The following is a 19,551-nucleotide window of genomic DNA, read 5'->3' on the forward strand; positions in this document are numbered from 1 at the left end:
ACATCTGAGAATACAATTTCATAATTATAAAACTAGTACTGTAAACTATTTTCATTCTGAAGGATGAAGGCTTGTTTTACAACATAAATTAGACTGCTGCTGAGGGTAGCAAATGTGCAGCTATTTGCTTATGGCAGAAAAGCTAGGATTATTGCATGTGATAGATAGCACATGACACTCACTAAAATAATTAAAAATATATTGGAAACTAGCTATAGCTGTGTGTTTGACCCTACTTGATATACCAAAAGTATATAAAGTCTGAGAACCTTACCACTTCACTGAGTTAAAAACAAAATAGGTTGCAAAATAGGAACCTCCAAGGAACATTAGCTAAAAAGTTCCATTTAATTTAGTTTTGTTAGGTCAGAAGCTTGTTTGTTATGATCAGTACAGAAATTTATCTTTAAGCAGATTCTGAATGAAAGATTAAAAAAAAAAAAAAAAAGAACAAACAAATGCTTGTGGAGAACATCCAGCCAATAATGTCCAGCAATAATAACAAGTGGAGTAAGTAAGTGGAGTAGAGGTGTCCATGGCAGTAGTGTGGCTCACAGATTCTGCAGCAGGTGAAATGGTGCAAACATGTAAAAATATAGTCTAGAGGAAACCAATGTATTTTATCACTTGTCTTAAGGCATTAAAAGTCCTTTTAACAGAGATGATATTTTAAAATATTGAAAGTGTAACATAAATGCAGTGTCGACTGTGAAAGTGGAAGAAGTTTCTGGGATTTAGATTCTTTTCTAACACAAGCTGAAATACAGAAATTTGTGTTATGGAGAATGATTTCTTCAGCCTCCTTGATGTCAATACGAAAGTTTCATGCCGAGCATTTAGATTGGAGACAGATCAAAACGCAGACGCTTTATTTGGTTGTCTTAATAGCTTAATAGGCTTTACGGATTATTACTCTCACAAGCCTTTTTGAGCTTATAAAATCCAAATGTATTTGCTCTTAGAAATTATGAGCTCAGTCCCAAAAACTCTTACTTGCATGAGCCCCTTGGTGAGTTGGCTGATTTGGTGCTATTGATCTTCAAGGGTCTGCATGATTGCCATCCTGTTCTTGCAAAAATAGTGTAGAAGACAAGAAAGTGCAAGAAATTCCCAAGGGGAGCCAATTACTCTATAAAACTATCATGTTCCATTCCATTTCATCTCTTCTCAATTGTATTTGAGCTATTTGCATTCATGCTGTAGCTACCCAAAAAACGAATGGGTCGTATGCAGTAGATGTTAATCAGAACCATATTTAAAAACTGTGCATTTGGGTGATGATAATAAAGAGGAGTTCTCACCTAGAGCAGACACAGCATGGGAGTTAATTCTCTTATAGGTTTGTTGGGCTACAAAGTCTGCTCAGCTGCATTTGAATTCGGTAAACCAGCCCCTTACTAGCAGGCATTAGTCTGCTCAAAGATGCATGCCCCTGGTTTGCTGTGGCTTCCCTTCTATCCCCAAACTACCGGCTGCTCGTCACTTTCAGCATCACCTTTTTCTCACCTTGCTTTTTGTTTTCCCTCATGAATTTAGCTTTTGTTATTAGATCAAGTATCCCTGACCATTAAGCGACATTAAGTCTGTCTTTATACTGTCATCCATGGTCCAAAATTGATGGGAGTTTTGCCATATGGCTACATTTCTGGCTGGAGCTACTATAGCTGTAGTGCTGAAATGTCTGCAGAGTTATTTGAAAAGGTGTAACGAAGAGTTACTTATGAAAGTGATGCCGAACCTGATGATTCCTCAGTGTCCAGGGCTCTCCGGTTGCCAGGCCGCATTGCTTTTTTTTAAACTGACAACTGTTTGTCATTTGGATCTTTCCGTAGGCTTTTCCTCCAGATGTTTCTTGCCTTCAGTGGTGTAGATCAAGGAAGAGATAATGACAACTATCACTGTGACATTTTCTGGCTCAAGTAGAGGGTCATTGACAGATCTTACAGAAAAACTGACAGTTTTAAAGAAAAATGCAAGACAAGACAGTGAATATGTTAGTGGTATAGTCCTTATAAAAAAAAAAAAAAAAATAGAAAGCAAGTCTGATTCAGAATGTGTTGAGAAAAAGACCACAATAAAATGGTCTTTCTTGTGAGAATATCAGTCTGAAGACTAGACTGGAAACAGACTAAAGGTCCTGAAGCAAAACTTCTTCATTAAGTGAGTAGAATGGGATTATTTCTGTTTAACATCCTAAAGTTGTAATTCTATAATATCTTTAAAGAAGTTCAGAAAGGCATAGGAAAAGTTCATTTTTTGTTTCATTTGCAAGAGTGAGTCACCTGCTACTTAAACCTGGAGTTTCACTAAGAAGAATGTAAGAAAGAGCAGCTGTCAAGAAGCCGATACCTTCTGCTTGTGACTTTTTTAAGGAACCATTGATCTTGGTGCAGTTATTGATGAAATTTTTTGCTGATACCTTAGGGAAGAGACATACAAAAAAAAAAAGTGGAATATTATCTATAGAAAGATTTGCTTTTCACTGTGCTAAACTAGTTCTTGCGTGTGACCACACCACCAGTGTCGGCCTTTTAATAGAGAAATGAAACTTGCTTACTTTAATTTGTTTAATCCTAGTGAGCGGTTTATGTCAATTTGAGTTTACAAGGCTGTCTTCACAAGGATAAAGCATCAAAAATATAGTTTTAGAAATGAAATTGAGATTCATCTTCATGGTTTAGTTTCCTCCTGTAATCAGAAGAATGTGTAGGTATTAGACAAAAGGCATTAGTTTGCATAAGTGATAAAATAGGCAAATTTTGAGGAGATGAATGACCTAGCAGATGAAATACTTCTTGTCATCAGCGAAAAACACTCACAAGATTTAGATCACAGAGCCAGATTTCAACTAATGGAAGAAGGGAGAAAAAGAATTCAGAAAAACAGAATGTACTTTTCCTAAAGTAGTCAGGCACATACACATCACAATAAACTCTGAGGTCTTAAATGACAGAAAACAAAGTGCAGGGGTTTTTCTAATTCTCCTTTCTGTATCGGAGTTCACCTCATGAGAGATAAAATGCCTGAAATAATTAAACAAAACAGAGCTCCAATTCCCAACAGGAGGAATTAAATGAAAATTGATAATGAGAAATTTTCTGCAAAGACTTTAAATTACTCTGTTTCGATTCAATAGCAGGCAACCTCTTATAGGAAACTCATAGTGCAGTGATGACAGTGAAGAAATTTGTCTTTCTAAATAAATTTTATGTAAGTAGAATTCAAATTGCTGCATCAGACCTTCACAACTCTGTGTGTAACCTGACTTACTTTGGCAGAAATTGTGATGTGAGTGATTGTGTTCTGTTTGGGACATTGTTACTTACAGTTCTTTGTTGTTCTGATTTATTCAATTGTCTTTAGGTGTAAGAGATGCAGTGTCTTTCTATTATTAGCTTTTTCACAGTACTTTCATTGTAGAGAGGTATGAAAGTCTCTGTGCCCAGGAAGGCCTAGTTAACTTGCTTCACTAATGTTTCATGATCCCGATGGTAGTCTTAGATCTCAGAATTAATATTCTGTGTCAAGACAGAGTTGGAAAGGTTTAGCCAACGTGCCTGCATTTCTCTGCAAGATTTCTGCCCCATGTTTCCAAGAGCTAAATGACATAAATTCAGAACTTTCTCTTGAATAGTCTGCCCCTGGGTCTGTGGCTGCTTCATGGCAGAGAAGAAAGGCTTTGTAATACAGCATTTTCAGGCCACCAGTATATGTCCTTATTTAATAAGAGGGTAGATAAGAGAAAGGCACCCCTGCTTCTATAGGCAGAATTTCTTAATGCTCACAGTAATTTGTATTTTCAGTGTTTTGGTAGCATTTTTTGTCATTTTAGTTTTATCTCTCTTGACTTGTTTTCGTCCAAGATACTCATCATTCTATGTGGTCTAAACCAAAGGATGAGCCTTTTCCATATTAATACAACTGTTAATAAGGTGCATACAGTTGTATTAACTAACATTTTCATCAGAAGAATTAATATCTGTAGCTCTTCCAAAGATCAGGTTAGAGTCAGGAAAGCAGTTTTTCCAGAGGCTATGCAAAAACTTGGACTCCTAGCTTTTAGGTCCAAGGTCTTAGGTGAAATGACCAGTCTGTGCCCATGCAAATCTGGGCTTTGCTTTTCTCTGGCTGTGCCCAGAAGATTGCTAGGCACTGGCAATGTTACAATAGATTCTATTAGTACACCAAAATCTGCTGTCACCCAGATCGATTCTGCAGTCCTTGTTTCCCAGATGGCAGCATTAATCCAGCAGACAGGAGCAGCTCTTGCTCGTTCCCAACCTGAACAAGGTTTGAGCAAGAAATGAGGTATGAAAGGGTTTGCATCCTGTTTCAGTTCCTCCTTTGCCATCCTTTAAGGAGCTCAGCGAGTAGTTTATAATTTTGTCCTTATTTGTCTGTGACTCTGGATGTGCTGGAAGCCAGGAGTGAAAGCGGTGAGGGGAGTGGAGGGTAGCTGAGCCCATGCAATGGCTCTGGTGGTGTGTAAAGCTGCCCTGGTTACTGCTAATGAGAGTGGCTAGGTGTTTATTTAGCTGAGAGAAACAGTGGCACAACTAATTTGTCATAGAAAACAATTTTGAATGTGTTTTCATTTTGTTTTATTTTGTTTTGGTTTTAGTGGGGTTGTTTATTTGGTTGGTCGTTTGGTAGTTTGTTTTTATTTCTTTGTTTGTTTGTTTTTAATGGATATTGATGTTAGAGCTGAATAACATAAGTGGGACAAGAAGTTTGGGGTTTTGTTGCTGTTGTTGTTGTTGTTGTTGTTGTTGTTTTTCCAAAACATCCTGGCAAGTGATATTGTTGTAGTTGTTGAACTCTTCAGATCCCCAACCCAGTCACATCTTGCTTGTCAAAGTGGATCTAGAGCCTCCAGCCTTCTCAGCTCTGGTCATGGCAGTGTTGCATGACAGGGATATGGGACTTTAAACTACATCAAAGTCTCAAAATTTTTGCATCTGGCTGTTTGCTGGGTGATTCTCTAGGCTGAGCTGGCAAATTCCTGACAATCCGCAGGGCAGAGGAGGAGCCCAACTGTGTGACTGAAAAAGCCCTTGTCAGGTAAGTCTGAGAGAAGGTGGGAAATGGGAGCACCTCCTGAGGATGAACTTGAATAAAACCGTGGCTTAATAAGCAGTCCATAACATCCAGAGAAAGAGACTTTTTATGTAGTAGCATATGATAACTAGTGCTTTAGTGATTCCTATAGCTGGATGTGTTAGCCAGTAGAACTGTGAGGGAGGAAAACATTCATATTGCAAAATGCATCTTTTATTTTCACTGTATTTTGTTTTACATGTAACAAATTATGAGACTGACACCTTGCTTCAATGTGCTGTGGAATAAATACCACATTCTCTTCCTGCATATTCTCAATTCATTTAGTTTCATGCTAATCCCATGAAATTAATTCCTGGTGCTGTGAAAATGACTTGGAGTCTGTTTGATCTGTTGGAGATTTTCCATACCAGTGTCCACCATACTTGTTATTTCTTTGTTCATGTTAAAATGGTGGGTTTAACTGGTGATTTCTTAATTTCTTAATTTTTGTCATGTAATTGCAAAATCTCTGTGAACCAGAATGAAAAGGTTTTGATAATTCAGATTTAAGTAAAATGGTTTGAGAGAAGATTTCTGTGATTGTATATAAGGGATTTCAGTTTGGATATGAAACACAGTTAACAATAATTGGACAGGAACAGTCCTAATTATTCTTACCCATTCAGTAAGCACAATTTTGAATTAAAAGAGAAAATAAATATTATAAAAAGGACTCTTCATATATTGTCATAGACATCCACAGCAGAACTTCAGGAATACTATTTATGGAGTATATTAAAAACATGTATATACAGAGATGTCTTCAGTAAAACAAACATGAGGCAGACAGAATAAGGGAGTTTTAATCTGTGTTTCTGCTCATTCTGGCCACATAACATTTTGTGAATGGAAAGATGGTATTTCAGGATTCTCTCTGGCTCCCTTGGTCAGCATTGTAAGCACAAAAGCTGGTTACCGTAAAAGGCATAGAACATAACTTTATAAAAAGGCATAGAACACAACTTTATAAAAAATGGATTAAAATGGTAAAATCCAGATTGGAGCCTCACGAACTCCCACATGAAAGAACCATGTTTACTGACAATTTAGCTTTTTGGAGACCTCAGTTTCCAAAAATTCGAGTGAGTATTTTGAAGAGAATCATGTGTTTGTTGTTTAATGAAGTTTTTATATGCTTACAGAATGATCACAGTGTTATGTTGAAACAGAAATGTGTAGATTCATAGCAATGGGAATTTTCTATGGAACCAAAAACTAGTTTATGGATTACTTCCAGACAGGTTTAGGCTGCAAAACACATGATTTCCAGCTTACCTCACTTTATTTATATTATTTATATTATTTATTATTAATTTTGTTGTATTAAAGGTTTATCCTAGGGAACCAGGTTGTTCTCTCATGGAACAACCAGATTTTTGTACATCTGGCAGTATGGCATTATTTAAAAATGGGGATTTACATTGGAGTGTCAGTAAAGCCACAAACATGCCAATCTGGAACCTAGCTGCAAGAACTGGAGTTTTATTATTAAATAATCACCAATTATTTAGACTGAGGCTCAGAAAGTATTCTTGTTTGTTTTAACGGAATTCCCACCCACTATGTTTCATTATGAGGGTTCAGCATTGCTATGCACGTCCAAGTCTTGTTTTCATATCCCCTCTGTCATGGTGAGTTGACTTAATGCAAGGGCATAGTTTTTATTAAAGGCTTCCCCTGATCCTTCCATTTCTTATAACTTTTACTCTGATGAAAGCCTAGGTGGAGCTGTGCAGTTTTTAAACCAGAGGGGCATAGCATCCCTCTCCTTGGTAAATGCAGCTTGTTTTGATTGTACATCTTAATGAAAGCAGATAACTGAAACAATATGGGTATCCATGTTAGATAAAGAGTTGTGCCAGTCCCTGGAGCAGAGGTGTGCATGGCGGACGGGGCTTCCATGGGCATTGTGCCTGCCAAAGAGGAGAAAAAAAGTCACCAAGAAGGTCTGAGACATGATGAAAGAAGGAGAAGTTCTGGGACTAAAATCATAATTGGAAAAGATAGAGGCAAACTGAGCATTTGGGGAGCAACTGTTGGACAAAAAAAGGTTTACACCTAGAGGTAATGGCATGGTCTGCTTGTGACTGTTCCAAAGCTTAGAGAAATGAGGCTGTAAGTTTTTTTATAGTGGAATGGGATAACATAAAAGATGGATGGAGTTACTGTGAGTTTCTAGTTGAAAGACCTTGCAGATTGTGATTTTTGTCTGGTATCCAAAATAACATATCTCAGCAAAAGTTTCTCAGAAATCTCATGATTTGCAATAAAGCTCACATGGCAGCTTTGATGTAAAGAAGTGCTTTTGTCCTAGGCTGTAAATGGAAGGAGAGGTGTAAGGCAGATATGAGCCTGAGCTAGGACCACTAGCTTCTTAGGCTGCTACTCTCACCTCTCCACCGTGAACTCTGTCATGCTTTCTTGTAGCCATGGTCTCCTACTACACCCTTCCATGATTCAGTCCTTCCAAACTCCAGACCATCTTTTTCCCCAAATGCCTTATTCTCTCAGATCACAGTAGAAATTCTCCTTGAAGCTGTAGGTTTATCTTAAATATTAAGAAGCTGTTCTGGGAAGACCAAGTTTTGCTGAGGAAAGCAACATAGCCACTGTTTCTGGATTACATGTGGCAATGGATTACCTGCAGGCACCTTGTTCTGGCTGCAGAGACAAATCAGTAGTATGAAAGGCAGCATGAAGTAGCAGGCTGATAGAAGAAGGTATGCGCAAATATTTTCTGTTTATCCTTTGCTATGCAATGTAGGACATAATTCCCTAAATTAGGTATCCAAACACTGGAAGCCAAAATGGCGGAGGTCTGATTTAAGTTCTTAATGCTGTAACTCTACATTTAGAAACAGTGCTCCTCAGGTCTTTCTGCCTCTGTTTCATCTCTTGGCTCCAAAGGAGTTAAAAGTAACCTGGCACGTAAATGCTGCAGATTTTCCAGAACATGTGCCTGGTGGTCTCCAGAAGCCCAGCTTACAGAGCCGCAGATCTTCTCTTTCATCTTAATGCAAAGCAGAACACTGTAGAAAAATAATTAAAAGGCAAGAGGAATCAGAGTAAGACAGAAGCTGATGTGGTCCTTTTGTCTTCACCTAATGTGAAGAAAACAATTTGTTTTGCTTTGTGGTTGTAGATGAAATTTGGCTATTTGGACTTGCTTTTCTGCATGCAGCTCTATGAGCCTCGCTAGCAGTACAGTGCTGATTTCTTATCTGCAGGTGTTTCTGTAAAATTTATTTTCTATTTTTTCTTCATGCTTTTTCTCCCTACCATTTCTTACACCCTCGCCAGATACAAGACAAACTCTTAGGTGGCATTTGCATGTTTCAGGTGATCAGAAAGACCTAGAAAGCAGTGGTGAAAATAGCTGAAAATGGTTATCTGAAGGATGAATATGAAGGTAGATGGTATTCAATGTCTGTTATAAGGACAGCGAGCCTGAAATACTGTTTAGTCAAACTTGCAAAATTAAGGTATTTGCTTTTAGCAATGTTTTATTTTGCTTCAGTTTTAATGTCTGATTTTAAATTTTTAAACTGAGAAAGTGTATGATAGTCCAAGTAGTAGGTGCATTAAATAAAAACACCTTTTCATCAGTTTTCCTTTTACAATGTTGAACAATCAGTCTAACATCCTGTTAGATGTAAAAAGTACAAACATTTTATGTGCTTTGATTGTCATATAATCTTGTAAACCATGAATAGTCCAAAAAGATAAAAAATCTTTGATGTTTATTAGCTGAAAGACCATTGCGAGAGGAACATTTTGATCTTCTTCCTATAGCTATCGGAGTTGCTTCTCTCAGAGATGTTCTGCTTTGTAGTTTATTGAGATGAACATGTATGTTGTGCTCAGTAGAAGGTGCAAAACCCAAAGAGCAAAATTAATTGCTGAAGAGAAGACAGCCTTACCTGGTAACCTGCCCGAAAGCAATCATCCCTCTTATTTTAAATGAAGTTATTTACTGACAGTGGCTCTATTCCCAGCTTACAGATGGGGAAATGGAGGAACAGAGGCAGTCTGCTATATTTTGCTATCAGGTTGGTGTAAAACTGATACCCAGAGTCCTGCAGCTCAGAGCTGGTGCTGTGCATCCAGTGGATGAGGACTTTCCATTTTGAAGCACAGTTGTTTGAAACATTTGTACTTCAAGCATCATCCTAATTGTTTTGGTGAGCCTTTCTTTTTATTCCCTCTTTTTTAAAATGTGTGCAGTAGGCCTTTTTAAATGTTATTTTTGTTTCATGGAAAAGGTAGTGCCACAGGATAGATACAGCATGCCAAGGCTTTCCATTTGTCTCATTTAAGGGCCTGTGTTCTACCTTCTATTCTTTCTCCCCTTCTGACACTGTGGGAAATATCAACTATTAGCAATGCTCATCTAGCTTTCTCAGTATCCTTCATTATTTTACATGCCCCCTGATGTTTGATTACATTCTTCTTGCAGTTGCTATCCTGAGAGCCAGATCTGGTCTGAGTTTCTGCTGTCTGATGATGAAGTCCCCTGAGGGGGAAAGGCAGCTGTGAAGTAAGACAGAGAAGTGAGCAGAACTTGGTGGAAAGGGGAGGTGACCAGGGCAGCTGAGGACACACTGATTCAGCAGTTCGTCCCTATGGGCTGCGCAGGCTGGGTTCTCTGCAGCTGGAGCTGCCTGAGTCCCTCAGGGTCCCCAGGGTGCTGGGCACGGACAGGCAGTGAAGCTTCAGCCTCTTTGCCCTTGTGATGAATCCTCTGCAATGTACAGCCAGCTCGCTGCAATGAGATTTATTCGGTAGCTGCAAATCAGCATAGCATCACCAAGCCCTAAGGTTTGCCAAGCACTTTCCTCTCTGGACATTTTTGTGACTATTTTTAAGACAAACTCTAAAGCTTCCACAATCTGTAGCAGATCCTTTGTGAATTTAGGTAAGCAGAAGTCCTAGGAAATGCTTTTTTGATGGCTTCTTAATGAGCCACTGAGGTTTGATTGAGTTGCAAGAAATGAAGAGGAGTCACCTGCTGTCAGGAGTCTCTGTGGTGTTGTTGGAGTTCAGCTGAAAACCTTCCAAGCCCTCTGCCCAGAATTTGTAGTTTGTGTCATCGGTGATTTTAATTCAGACTTTTAAAAAAAACATTGAGAACTTAATCTTGGAACACTCACTAATGCTTTCCCATGTAATGTTGATCAAGTAGCAGCATATTAAACACTCTAAATCCAGGTATTTTAAAGCTAGCCAAATAAATCCGTACTGAAGTATTTAAACTGTCACTTGTGAACAAAGGTTTTGTGTGCATGAGTATCTAAAGACTGCTGTAAGTACCTAACTCCAGATTTTTTTTTTTAAAGATTCTTTTGCCCCCTTAAAGGTTACACAGATGTACAGAACTGTGTTGCTAATTTATATAATTTTAAAAAATCGCAAAAGGTGACTTCATTGACAAGTCTAGAAACGAGGATAAGAGGACAACTTAAAACTGCATAATTACTTCTGACACTAAGGTGATTAAAAACTCATCATGTCTTTAAGCTTGAGCTATTACATTGCCATCCTAAGCCAAAGATACCTGACTTTAAGCAAGTTCAGAGAAGGTAAGAGACACAGGGCAGACTCTGACTTTCTTATACATGTGGAATAACTAAATGACATATGACTGGTCCAACAGGCTGACGGGATGAGTAATATCCTATTTCAGATAACGGTATATGTAAAAATCTGTAATTAAATCAGTTGACCTAACATTAGCATACGATTTAGCAACTGATACCTTAAACCATCCATCTCTCACTGTTTGAATCAGCTAAGTTGCATCTCTTCTGAACATTTATGAGAATTCCCTATGTGTATGCACATTGAGTAGTTTCATGAACAGATTGACACGAGGGAGGAGACTGATCCGGATGAACAAATCCATTCTGCTTTGCCCAGGGCTAGGCTAGAACTTTCATACTAGGTGTCTGTAAACAAGCAGTTGTAAATGCAGCCAGGTATCCAAATTTGGTACAGCCCAATGTCTCTGCAGTTCTGGCTTAATTTGATAAATTCTTTGTTTTGATTAATAAAGTGAGCTTTCAATGTCAATTCAATTTTGGGTATGGTTTTTGTGAAACTGTTTGAGAGAGTCCAGTGCAGAGCCATGAAGATGATTGAGGGAGTGGAGAACCTCCATTACGAGGAAAGGCTGAGGGAGCTGGGTCTCTTTAGTTTGGAGAAGGGGAGACTGAGGGGTGACCTCATTCATGTTTATAAATATGTAAAGGGTGGTTGTCACGAGGATGGAGCCAGGCTCTTCTCGGTGACAACCAATGATAGGACTAGGGACAGTGGATACAAACTGGAACACAGGAGGTTCCAGTTAAATATGAAAAGAAACTTCTTCTCAGTGAGGGTGACAAACACTGGAACAGGCTGCCCAGGGATGTTGTGGAGTCTCCTACTTGGAGATTTTCAAAACCCACCTGGACGTGTTCCTGTGTAGCCTCATCTGGGTGTTCCTGCTCCAGCAGGGGGATTGAACTAGATCATCTTTTGAGGTCCCTTCCAATCCCTGACATGCTGTGATTCTGTGTGAATTGTATTTATTTTATTCAACAATACAGAAGTCTGCTTCTTCAGGTAGAACTCCCTGTTTACTTTTAGGAGAGAGAAAGGTGGAAGGAAGGAAGGAAGAAACAGGCAAAGTGAAAGGAAATTTTAGTTTATTTTTCTACAGTGTGCTTACTAAAGCTTTTTCTCTTCTGTTCTAAATAAGATCCAAGGTTCCGTACTCAGTTCACAGACTGGATTCTGATAATGATATACTAAGCAGTAATACAGAAATTAAAATACTTACCATCAGTTTACTTTCCATCTGAAAGAATTCTAGTTTAAGTATGTTGAGATCATTAGGACTTGAACTTTTCATCTCTGTTCCAACTATATAAGTCCTACCTATTGCGTAGGCAAGGGTTATAACATGGGATTGTTTTGAGATATTCATGGAAGGGACATCCAAGGGATCTCCAAAATCCAAGAGAGGTATGTAATAAGAGAACTAGATAAAATAATACCTTACTTTTTTTTTTTTTTTTTGGTTGGTGGGTTGGTTCGATGCTTGGTTGGTTTGAGGTTGGTTTGATGCTTGGTTTGGTTTGGTTTTGATTTTTGTTCCTTCACTGAGCTTATTAGGCTAACTTCTGAAATCTGTCTAGCTGACTTCGTTGCATTGGATTTTAGTTATGCATTAACCTAACATCATATAATTTCAAATAAATGCAGAGCCATTCTATATCAAGTACATTACTAGCACACAGAATACTGATTTTTAGAAAGGTTCTAGACCCTCTTAGGTTAACTAAATTGACTTCAGCAGCTGCCTTTGAAGTACATCTAATTTTTCTGCAGTTCTGCCTAACAAAAAACCACAGACCTTAAGCAGAAATGTCTTGCAAAGATTAGAGACCCCTGTGCACCAAGAAAACTATCACCTGTAATTGACTTCAGGACTGACAAACAGTGACTCACTTGTAGATATAAAATTGCAGTGTCCAGATGCCACTTTTGAAAACAAGTGTAAGAGAGAGTAACAGAAGTCCTTCACTATAAAACATCTTGAGACAATTTATCAAAACCTTATCTGGCCTCATATTCTACAGTAATTAGAGACACCATATTGCATTCAGCATAACACTTCCAGCCACTAAACATTGTGAACTTTCATTGTTCCCCTAAAAGCTGATTAAAAATATTAGCTTTTTAGCTATTATAGTTGGAAAAGATTTAGCAATCAGGAAAGAGAAATGAACCCACACAGTAGAAAAGAGGTTGAAATCCAGTTTTGTTTTTACCTGCTGTAGCCTGATTTGGCAGCCTGATTTTTCTCATATTAGGAGAAGGGAGTGTGAAGTCCAATTTGCTAGTTTTTTCAGGCTATTGAACCTGTGACACAGAAACTTCATCTAGAGTGGCAATTCTAGAGCTGTGGGCAGTCAGCTCTCTTAATTCTGGTCTTGGAATACATAATCTAATAGGTAGTTCATGTCACTGGCCATCTTTTATTAACAAGCATGTTCTATATCAAATATTTTGAGGGTTTTTTATAGATTCTGACCCTCATTTGACTGTCATTATGCCCTTTATTTTAAAGGAAAGCATGAGGAGATTTGCCACATTGTTAGTGAGGCATCATCTCATGCACTAATTACTTCAGGCGTCTGTTTCTCAGGAACATAGATTCCCAAAAAAGGCAAGGGGGATGTCAGGATTAACCACTAGTGGACTTATGTCACTAAGAAAAAGAGATGTGTGAAAAGGATAGCAAAGATCATTTCTTCATAGCAAGTAGACATGTCTTTTTGCATTCTCTTGAAATAAAATGTTTTAAGACTTTTAGCACAGGTGGGGCAAACAATAGAGGCAGGAGGATGCGCAAACTCTTAAGTACTTGCTGTGGCATAGAGGAGAGCCAACAAATACTTCAGTTAATTCTGTAAAAAAAAGTCAGTGAATTGTCTCATGATTAATCTTCTATAATTTGGATTAAAACATAAGGGATTGTACCCCACATACTTTCTTATAAGGCAGTATACTAGATTCACTTTGTGTAACTGTAATATATGCATGGTTTTAAAGAAATTATATGTAGTTGCAAAAGATAATTTTTTTACTAGTAAGTCTTTCAGAAATATTTGTCATGCACAGATGACACAGAATTTCCATCTCTTTCTGATCTGAGGAGGCTATTATACAATGGTTGTCATGATTTAGGAGCAAAATTATCTTTACAGAAAAGTGTGTCTTTAATGAAGCCACTACTGAGTATGTCCAAAAATACAATATTCACTCCCAGTGTAAAGACTCTTGTCTTAAATTAAAATATTACATAAAATGTCTGAATACTAAATGTTTCTTTAAAGGAAAAATGATACTTCAGAATACTTGCAATGAACACATAGCAATGAACAGATAAATTTAAAATTCACTTTAAACAATAGGGCAATGGTTTAATTTGCCATCCCAATAGGGACAAAATACCGTCAAATACATGATGGAAACAGCAACACCACAACTGACCTTTTCACTGCCGTGGTTTAAAAGATTGTTTTAAGGTGTTATTATTGTTAATCCAGGAGTTATTTCAGACATTATAAGTATTTAGTATCACCAAAATGTGAAACCATTGTTTACATTCCTGTCCCTAAAACTGTGGAGGCTTTTGTGCCTTAAAATTCTCTTTATATTCCAATCTTGAATATTTCTCCTAGAATGCAACTTTGCTGGCAAGTTAAGCTCAGAAACAATTGCATTACTAATCATGTGTGGAAAAAAACAATTTAAAAAATTTGTTTCGCTATGTTGTATCCCATTCTGTACTGATGAAGATTTAAATTACTTCAGATGTGTTTTTCACTTTTATTTGCTTAACATATATGCAAATTATATTTCATTATTCTTTCTCTTTATAACATAACTATCTTCTCCAAATTAAATCATATGGTACAAATTACCATGTAGTTGTTTTTATACATTCATGCAGCTTCATGCCATTCCCTTTCAAGTAAACAACAGTGTTTCTTTCTTTTTTTTTTTTTTTTTTTTTTAGGAATGACTTCATATTAAGCCTAGAGCATTCTCAGTATTTTTGAGGCATGCTGAATGCTCTGAACCCTTCTTGGCCATAAGCAAAGTGACATTCTTCAGCCCTTTGTCAGGCAGAACACAATGAATTACTCAGATTTATTGATTATATATTCTCATGTCTTTCAGTATTAAAATTAAGAAACAAATTTCCTATATTCAAAAGGTCAAAGCCACAAATAATAATAATAATTTTTTTTTTTTTTAACTTTTCTTTAAGTTTCAGTTTGGAGCTCTCATCCACATCTCACAAGCTTTACTTCTGTAACTATGCTCACAGATATTTAGGACCTGACTTTCCTAAATTGCTTCTTTGGAGACAGTAACTTTTCCTAGCTTGTCTCTTTTGCTTTCTTGCAAATTTTGCTGCAAGGTAAATTTTCCCTCCCATGAAGGTCCCTCACAGTGTGCACAAATAAAGCATGGATTTACAAGTGTGTGAAAGAGCATGTGCATCTTTACTATGTACAAGTATACATATTATGCAAAAATTTTCTAAGCTGCATCCATACTTTTATTGACATTTTAGAACACAGATTCTGTATTTTCTTTTTCTTTCCTTTCGCTTCCATTACATTAAAAGTTCTTTCCATGCAGTAGAGGCATAAAGTTTTTTTTCCCCTAACCATTTGTCACACCCAGGAAGACTAATTTCAGATGTGACAGGTAGTTCCTTTATCAGAACAAAGATCAAGGATCTTTTCTTTGCCTCATTATCTCTTCTTCAAGTTAATATTCACAGCTAGGGGGTTACATTTTTGACAAAAGTTGAGTTCTGCTTATTCTTTTACTTATTATGAAACATAAAGGATCTGCTCCGTTATCAAGGTTTACTCATAACTGCTTGCCTTCCACTTAACCTTCAAGATTAATTCACTAACTCAAAAGGCATGTCCTGAAAGTTACTGTTGATATGTGTCTGAAAGCCGGGTTTCACTGCACTGGGGTGATGATCCGTAGACAAGTTGTGATTTAATTTTTGTCTTTTTATGTAATGCCCCAAACAATAGCCTTGAGATGGAGGAAATTATTTACATGCCTGTATGTGGGGTAGGGGTTGTGACCAAATAAGATTGAATGTGAGACAGCTGGAGTTTGCAGTGTGTCCTATTTTAATTAGTACTTGGTGACTGGAGTTTCATGTTTTGTATTCTGGTGTTAACTTTCCTTCCTCAGGTTAAGCAAAATTACTAGAAAAATAACACAACTTTTATTACACAACTTTCAAGATGTCATGGAAACATATTCCATGACAAAAGTCCTGTGTTCCCATTTAACACAAGTGTAACTTCTAGTAAAGAAGCTAGCAGAACTCAGGAATAAAAATCAGATGCAAAATTTTGCATTTCCTTGTTTTTAGTGCAAATTCAGTTCAGCCTCAGAAGTGATGCCTGATGATGTGCTCTGCTGCTGTTCTTCTAGGGATAGGACAAAGGAATCACAAATCACCTCTAGGATACATCACTTACTTGAAAGCATTTTTCTTCATGGCAAAGCAGTGCCATGTTTCCTGCCCCTAGCCAGAGCTGCCAGTTTGGGCTAAATAGCCATTTGCTTGGAGTGGTTAAACTGAAACATCTTTTTCAAATTTCTGTGCTCAGTCCCTTCCTGAAAAATGCCAGAGTATTGTTTCTCCTTTTTAGGCTTCTCGTTGAATTGTTGGTCAATCCAGAGTTTCTTCTTAATTTTAGTTTTTCAGCCCTCACTCTTTCAAACTGGTTGACATACTGGGAGTAATTTGTGTGAACTGAACATCGTGATCTGCAGCCCAGCTGCTGCGTGCCAGGCCCTGAAGTCACAACAGTTTCTATCCAAGAAAATTACAAAAATAAAAGTCTCCTGCGATGTTGCAGTGTGAATTTACTCTGAATTACTTGATCACTTGGATGCTTTACTTTGACTGGTTCAAAAACCTATGACAACAGCATTCATAGGATTGGACATCTGTGGTGTTTTACTGCCTTTCCTTTCTATGTATGCTCCATCTGACACTTCTTTTTGTTCTTTTTCCTGTTCATGCAGTCACCTAATGCTGGCGACAAGGATGACCAAACACTGACGGTAGGCAGCAATTAGTATGTGTCTGAGTATTTAGTTCTCAGGAGGGTGGTGAGACAAACCTTTCTTTGGTTTGGCACACATCAGCGTTTTTCTAAATTACTGGGATTTCATTCCTCCTCCTGTGCTGCTATAGAATTCAAATAATTTCTTTCCAATGAGAACACAGTGAACTAATTTTCTTGTTCAGTTTCTGTAATTTTTCATTTAGTGTTTGTATGACACCAAGGATTAATCCATGTACCATGTATTGTTACAAAATACTATTTTCTTCAGGGTTGTTTTTTTCCGATAATTGGATTTCAGGGTCTTATTAGTCAGCAATCTGTTGACTCTGATTATCCTTTTTACTGGAGCAAGCAGACAGCCATCCACAAAGCAGCCTTACTCTATGGGATGTATTAAATGCATTGATTGTTGTCCTAGACAATGGCATGGGGACAAGAACCTCAGAATACATTTTAGATTTCTTTAAAAGTGTGTGAAAGATGTCTGTGTGTTAGGTCCATTGCTATGGGTGTCTGCAATGCCTTATCACACTCACAATCTGGTTTTGCAATCAGCATTTATTAGATTGAACCAAAACAAAGAGTATATTTCACTCTGACTGAGCTGTAGGATTTTACCATTAAGAAAGGGTGCTCTCTGCCCTTTTTGTCCACAGTTTTGATAATCCGCATATAATTTGCAATGTACTGAGGCAATAAATATTAGAACTTGCTTCAGGGGTTCAACCACAATGTTCTACAAAGAAACAGAAAATATTAATTCTTCCTGGTGCAAATGTGGGGGGTTTATTTTCTTAACATTTTAAGAGTTATCAGAGAGAAAGATTCTTCTTCACTTCTCTTCAGCCTTGGGAGACTAATGACTAATCTGATGATCCATCCCATCCAGACAAACATCTATACATATGGCAATGCTTAATATGGTGTATAGTTTAATGTAACTTGCTATAGGTGATGATTGAAAATGCTTCACTGTGTAGTGACATGTGAGACATCATTTCATAGAGTTTCAGACCTGTTTCCACTCAGATAACAAAAAAAACCCTAAATATTTCCCCTTATTTTTCCACCTAGACCAAGCCACGGCTCCAGCGGGGAGGAAGCTCTGCATCTCTCCACAATAGTCTGATGAGGAACAGCATCTTCCAGCTCATGATTCACACACTGGACCCACTTGCTGAAGGTATTCCTATTATTTTTTTTGTTTTCTGTTGCAAAAGCAAACAAATACTTTCCTTTTGCCTTCTCCCCATGAAACTTCTTTTTTTTTTTCATTTCCATTGCTTTCATGAGTTTGAATGTCTCTGAATTTTCTGCAAGAGTTTTGCACGCTTATGGATTGGTATACATACTTCCACCAAGACTTGCAGCTTAGGAAATGGATTCCTTGTGTTGCTGACTAAAACAGGTCACTTGGCTGATGTATATGGTAACCACTGTTTTGCTTCACCTCTGGCTTTTGCAGCAATTTTAAAGTTACAAAAATCCTATCCTCTTGTATTTTTGTAGAGATGTATTTATTTTCTTTCCTGATTTTGATTTTAGTAAATCAGGGGTGAAAAAAAGTAGAAAAAAAAAAGGTAGGTAATTTGTCATATGGAATATAGAAAAGAATGAGGGTCTACTGGTTTGACCTTGGATGCATTAATGCTGACATTAGGAAGAATGCGACAAGCATCCCACTAGGTGCATGTTAACAGTTTGCCTGCTTTATCCAAGTGTGGTATAATTATTTTTTTTCTTTGAGAAGTTAGCAGGAAGACCATGGTTGCTTTGGTCTGAGAAGTTCACAGGAAAACCATAATTGCTTTCCAGCCGTAGGGTGACTTGAATCTCAGCTTCTGGTAGGCTTCCGGAAAACTCAGGGCCAGGTGTTTACTTGGTGAATGTGTGTCCATAGGACATTTCTTGCTGTAGTAATAAGTGTCATGAGAAATAGCACTTGTGAAGGAAATGTAAGGGACTAAAGAGACTTAAAATATGACTGACAGTGAGAACTTCCAAACATTGGTGGCCGTGAACTGTATGTAGCACTTTCTTGCATTTAGGTTTCTCCAACGTTCTCTTTGCAACATCACATACAGTGTTTTAAATTTCTCTGTATCTCTTGGACAAGGCAAATCTACTTTTCCGTTTCTTTCTTCAAAAGCTGAAGCTGACACTTGTTTTGCCAACACAAGGGCAATTTTAGCCCTTGCAATATCCACACCATTATTTCTACTCTCATCATGATTCACATTGCTTCTCTCTTTGGTTAATGCCAGTCTGTTGCCTCTGTGTGTGTGGAGTCATCAGCACTCTGTGCCCAAGCTATTCCCATTCAATGCAGAAAAAGGATATGAGAAACTTATGGCAGTTACGCATTTGGCTTCCTTTATTTGCAGGTGAGCAGGCTTTCTAACTGCTGCACCCAGTAAGTCTCATCTTTACCCACCTGGTAGACAAGTTTTTCACTCACTAGAAGGAGAAAATACTTCCAATCTAAATTTTTCATTTTTTAATGAAAAGTTATAATTTTGTAATTTTTCATTACAATCCTTTGCACTCATCTTTTCTCTTAAAGCAAAGGTCCTGGGCTGCGGATGCCTGTGGTGTCTCAAATAGTGCTAACAAAACCAAAAATAACAAATCATCTGAAGCAGTAAATAGACTTCATCAAATCATTTTTAAAAATTAGAGAAGAAAAGCAGGCTGGGAAGAGCCCATTAGTGGGGATAGAACCTTTATGACAGATTGAAAATCACAGAAAAGCTAGATATGTTGACTGGAGTTCAGTTCAGAC

The 19,551-nt window shown here is 37.6% G+C and overlaps 1 protein-coding gene across 2 annotated transcripts in view; it reads left to right on the top strand.

Moving 5' to 3' along the window:
* Positions 1-19,551, top strand: part of SLC24A2 (solute carrier family 24 member 2) — a gene marked incomplete at its 5' end in the record, with an annotated part of 104,355 nt that overhangs the window by 39,527 nt on the left and 45,277 nt on the right. For both annotated transcript variants that reach the window (XM_080362465.1, XM_080362466.1), the window contains 2 exons: positions 16,726-16,764; positions 17,844-17,952. In XM_080362465.1, the coding sequence (XP_080218591.1) occupies positions 16,726-16,764; positions 17,844-17,952 (148 nt within the window). The remainder of the gene's footprint in view (positions 1-16,725; positions 16,765-17,843; positions 17,953-19,551) is intronic.

The sequence above is a fragment of the Nesoenas mayeri genome (assembly GCF_963082525.1).
Source record: "Nesoenas mayeri genome assembly, chromosome: Z".
Classification (NCBI taxonomy): domain Eukaryota; kingdom Metazoa; phylum Chordata; class Aves; order Columbiformes; family Columbidae; genus Nesoenas; species Nesoenas mayeri.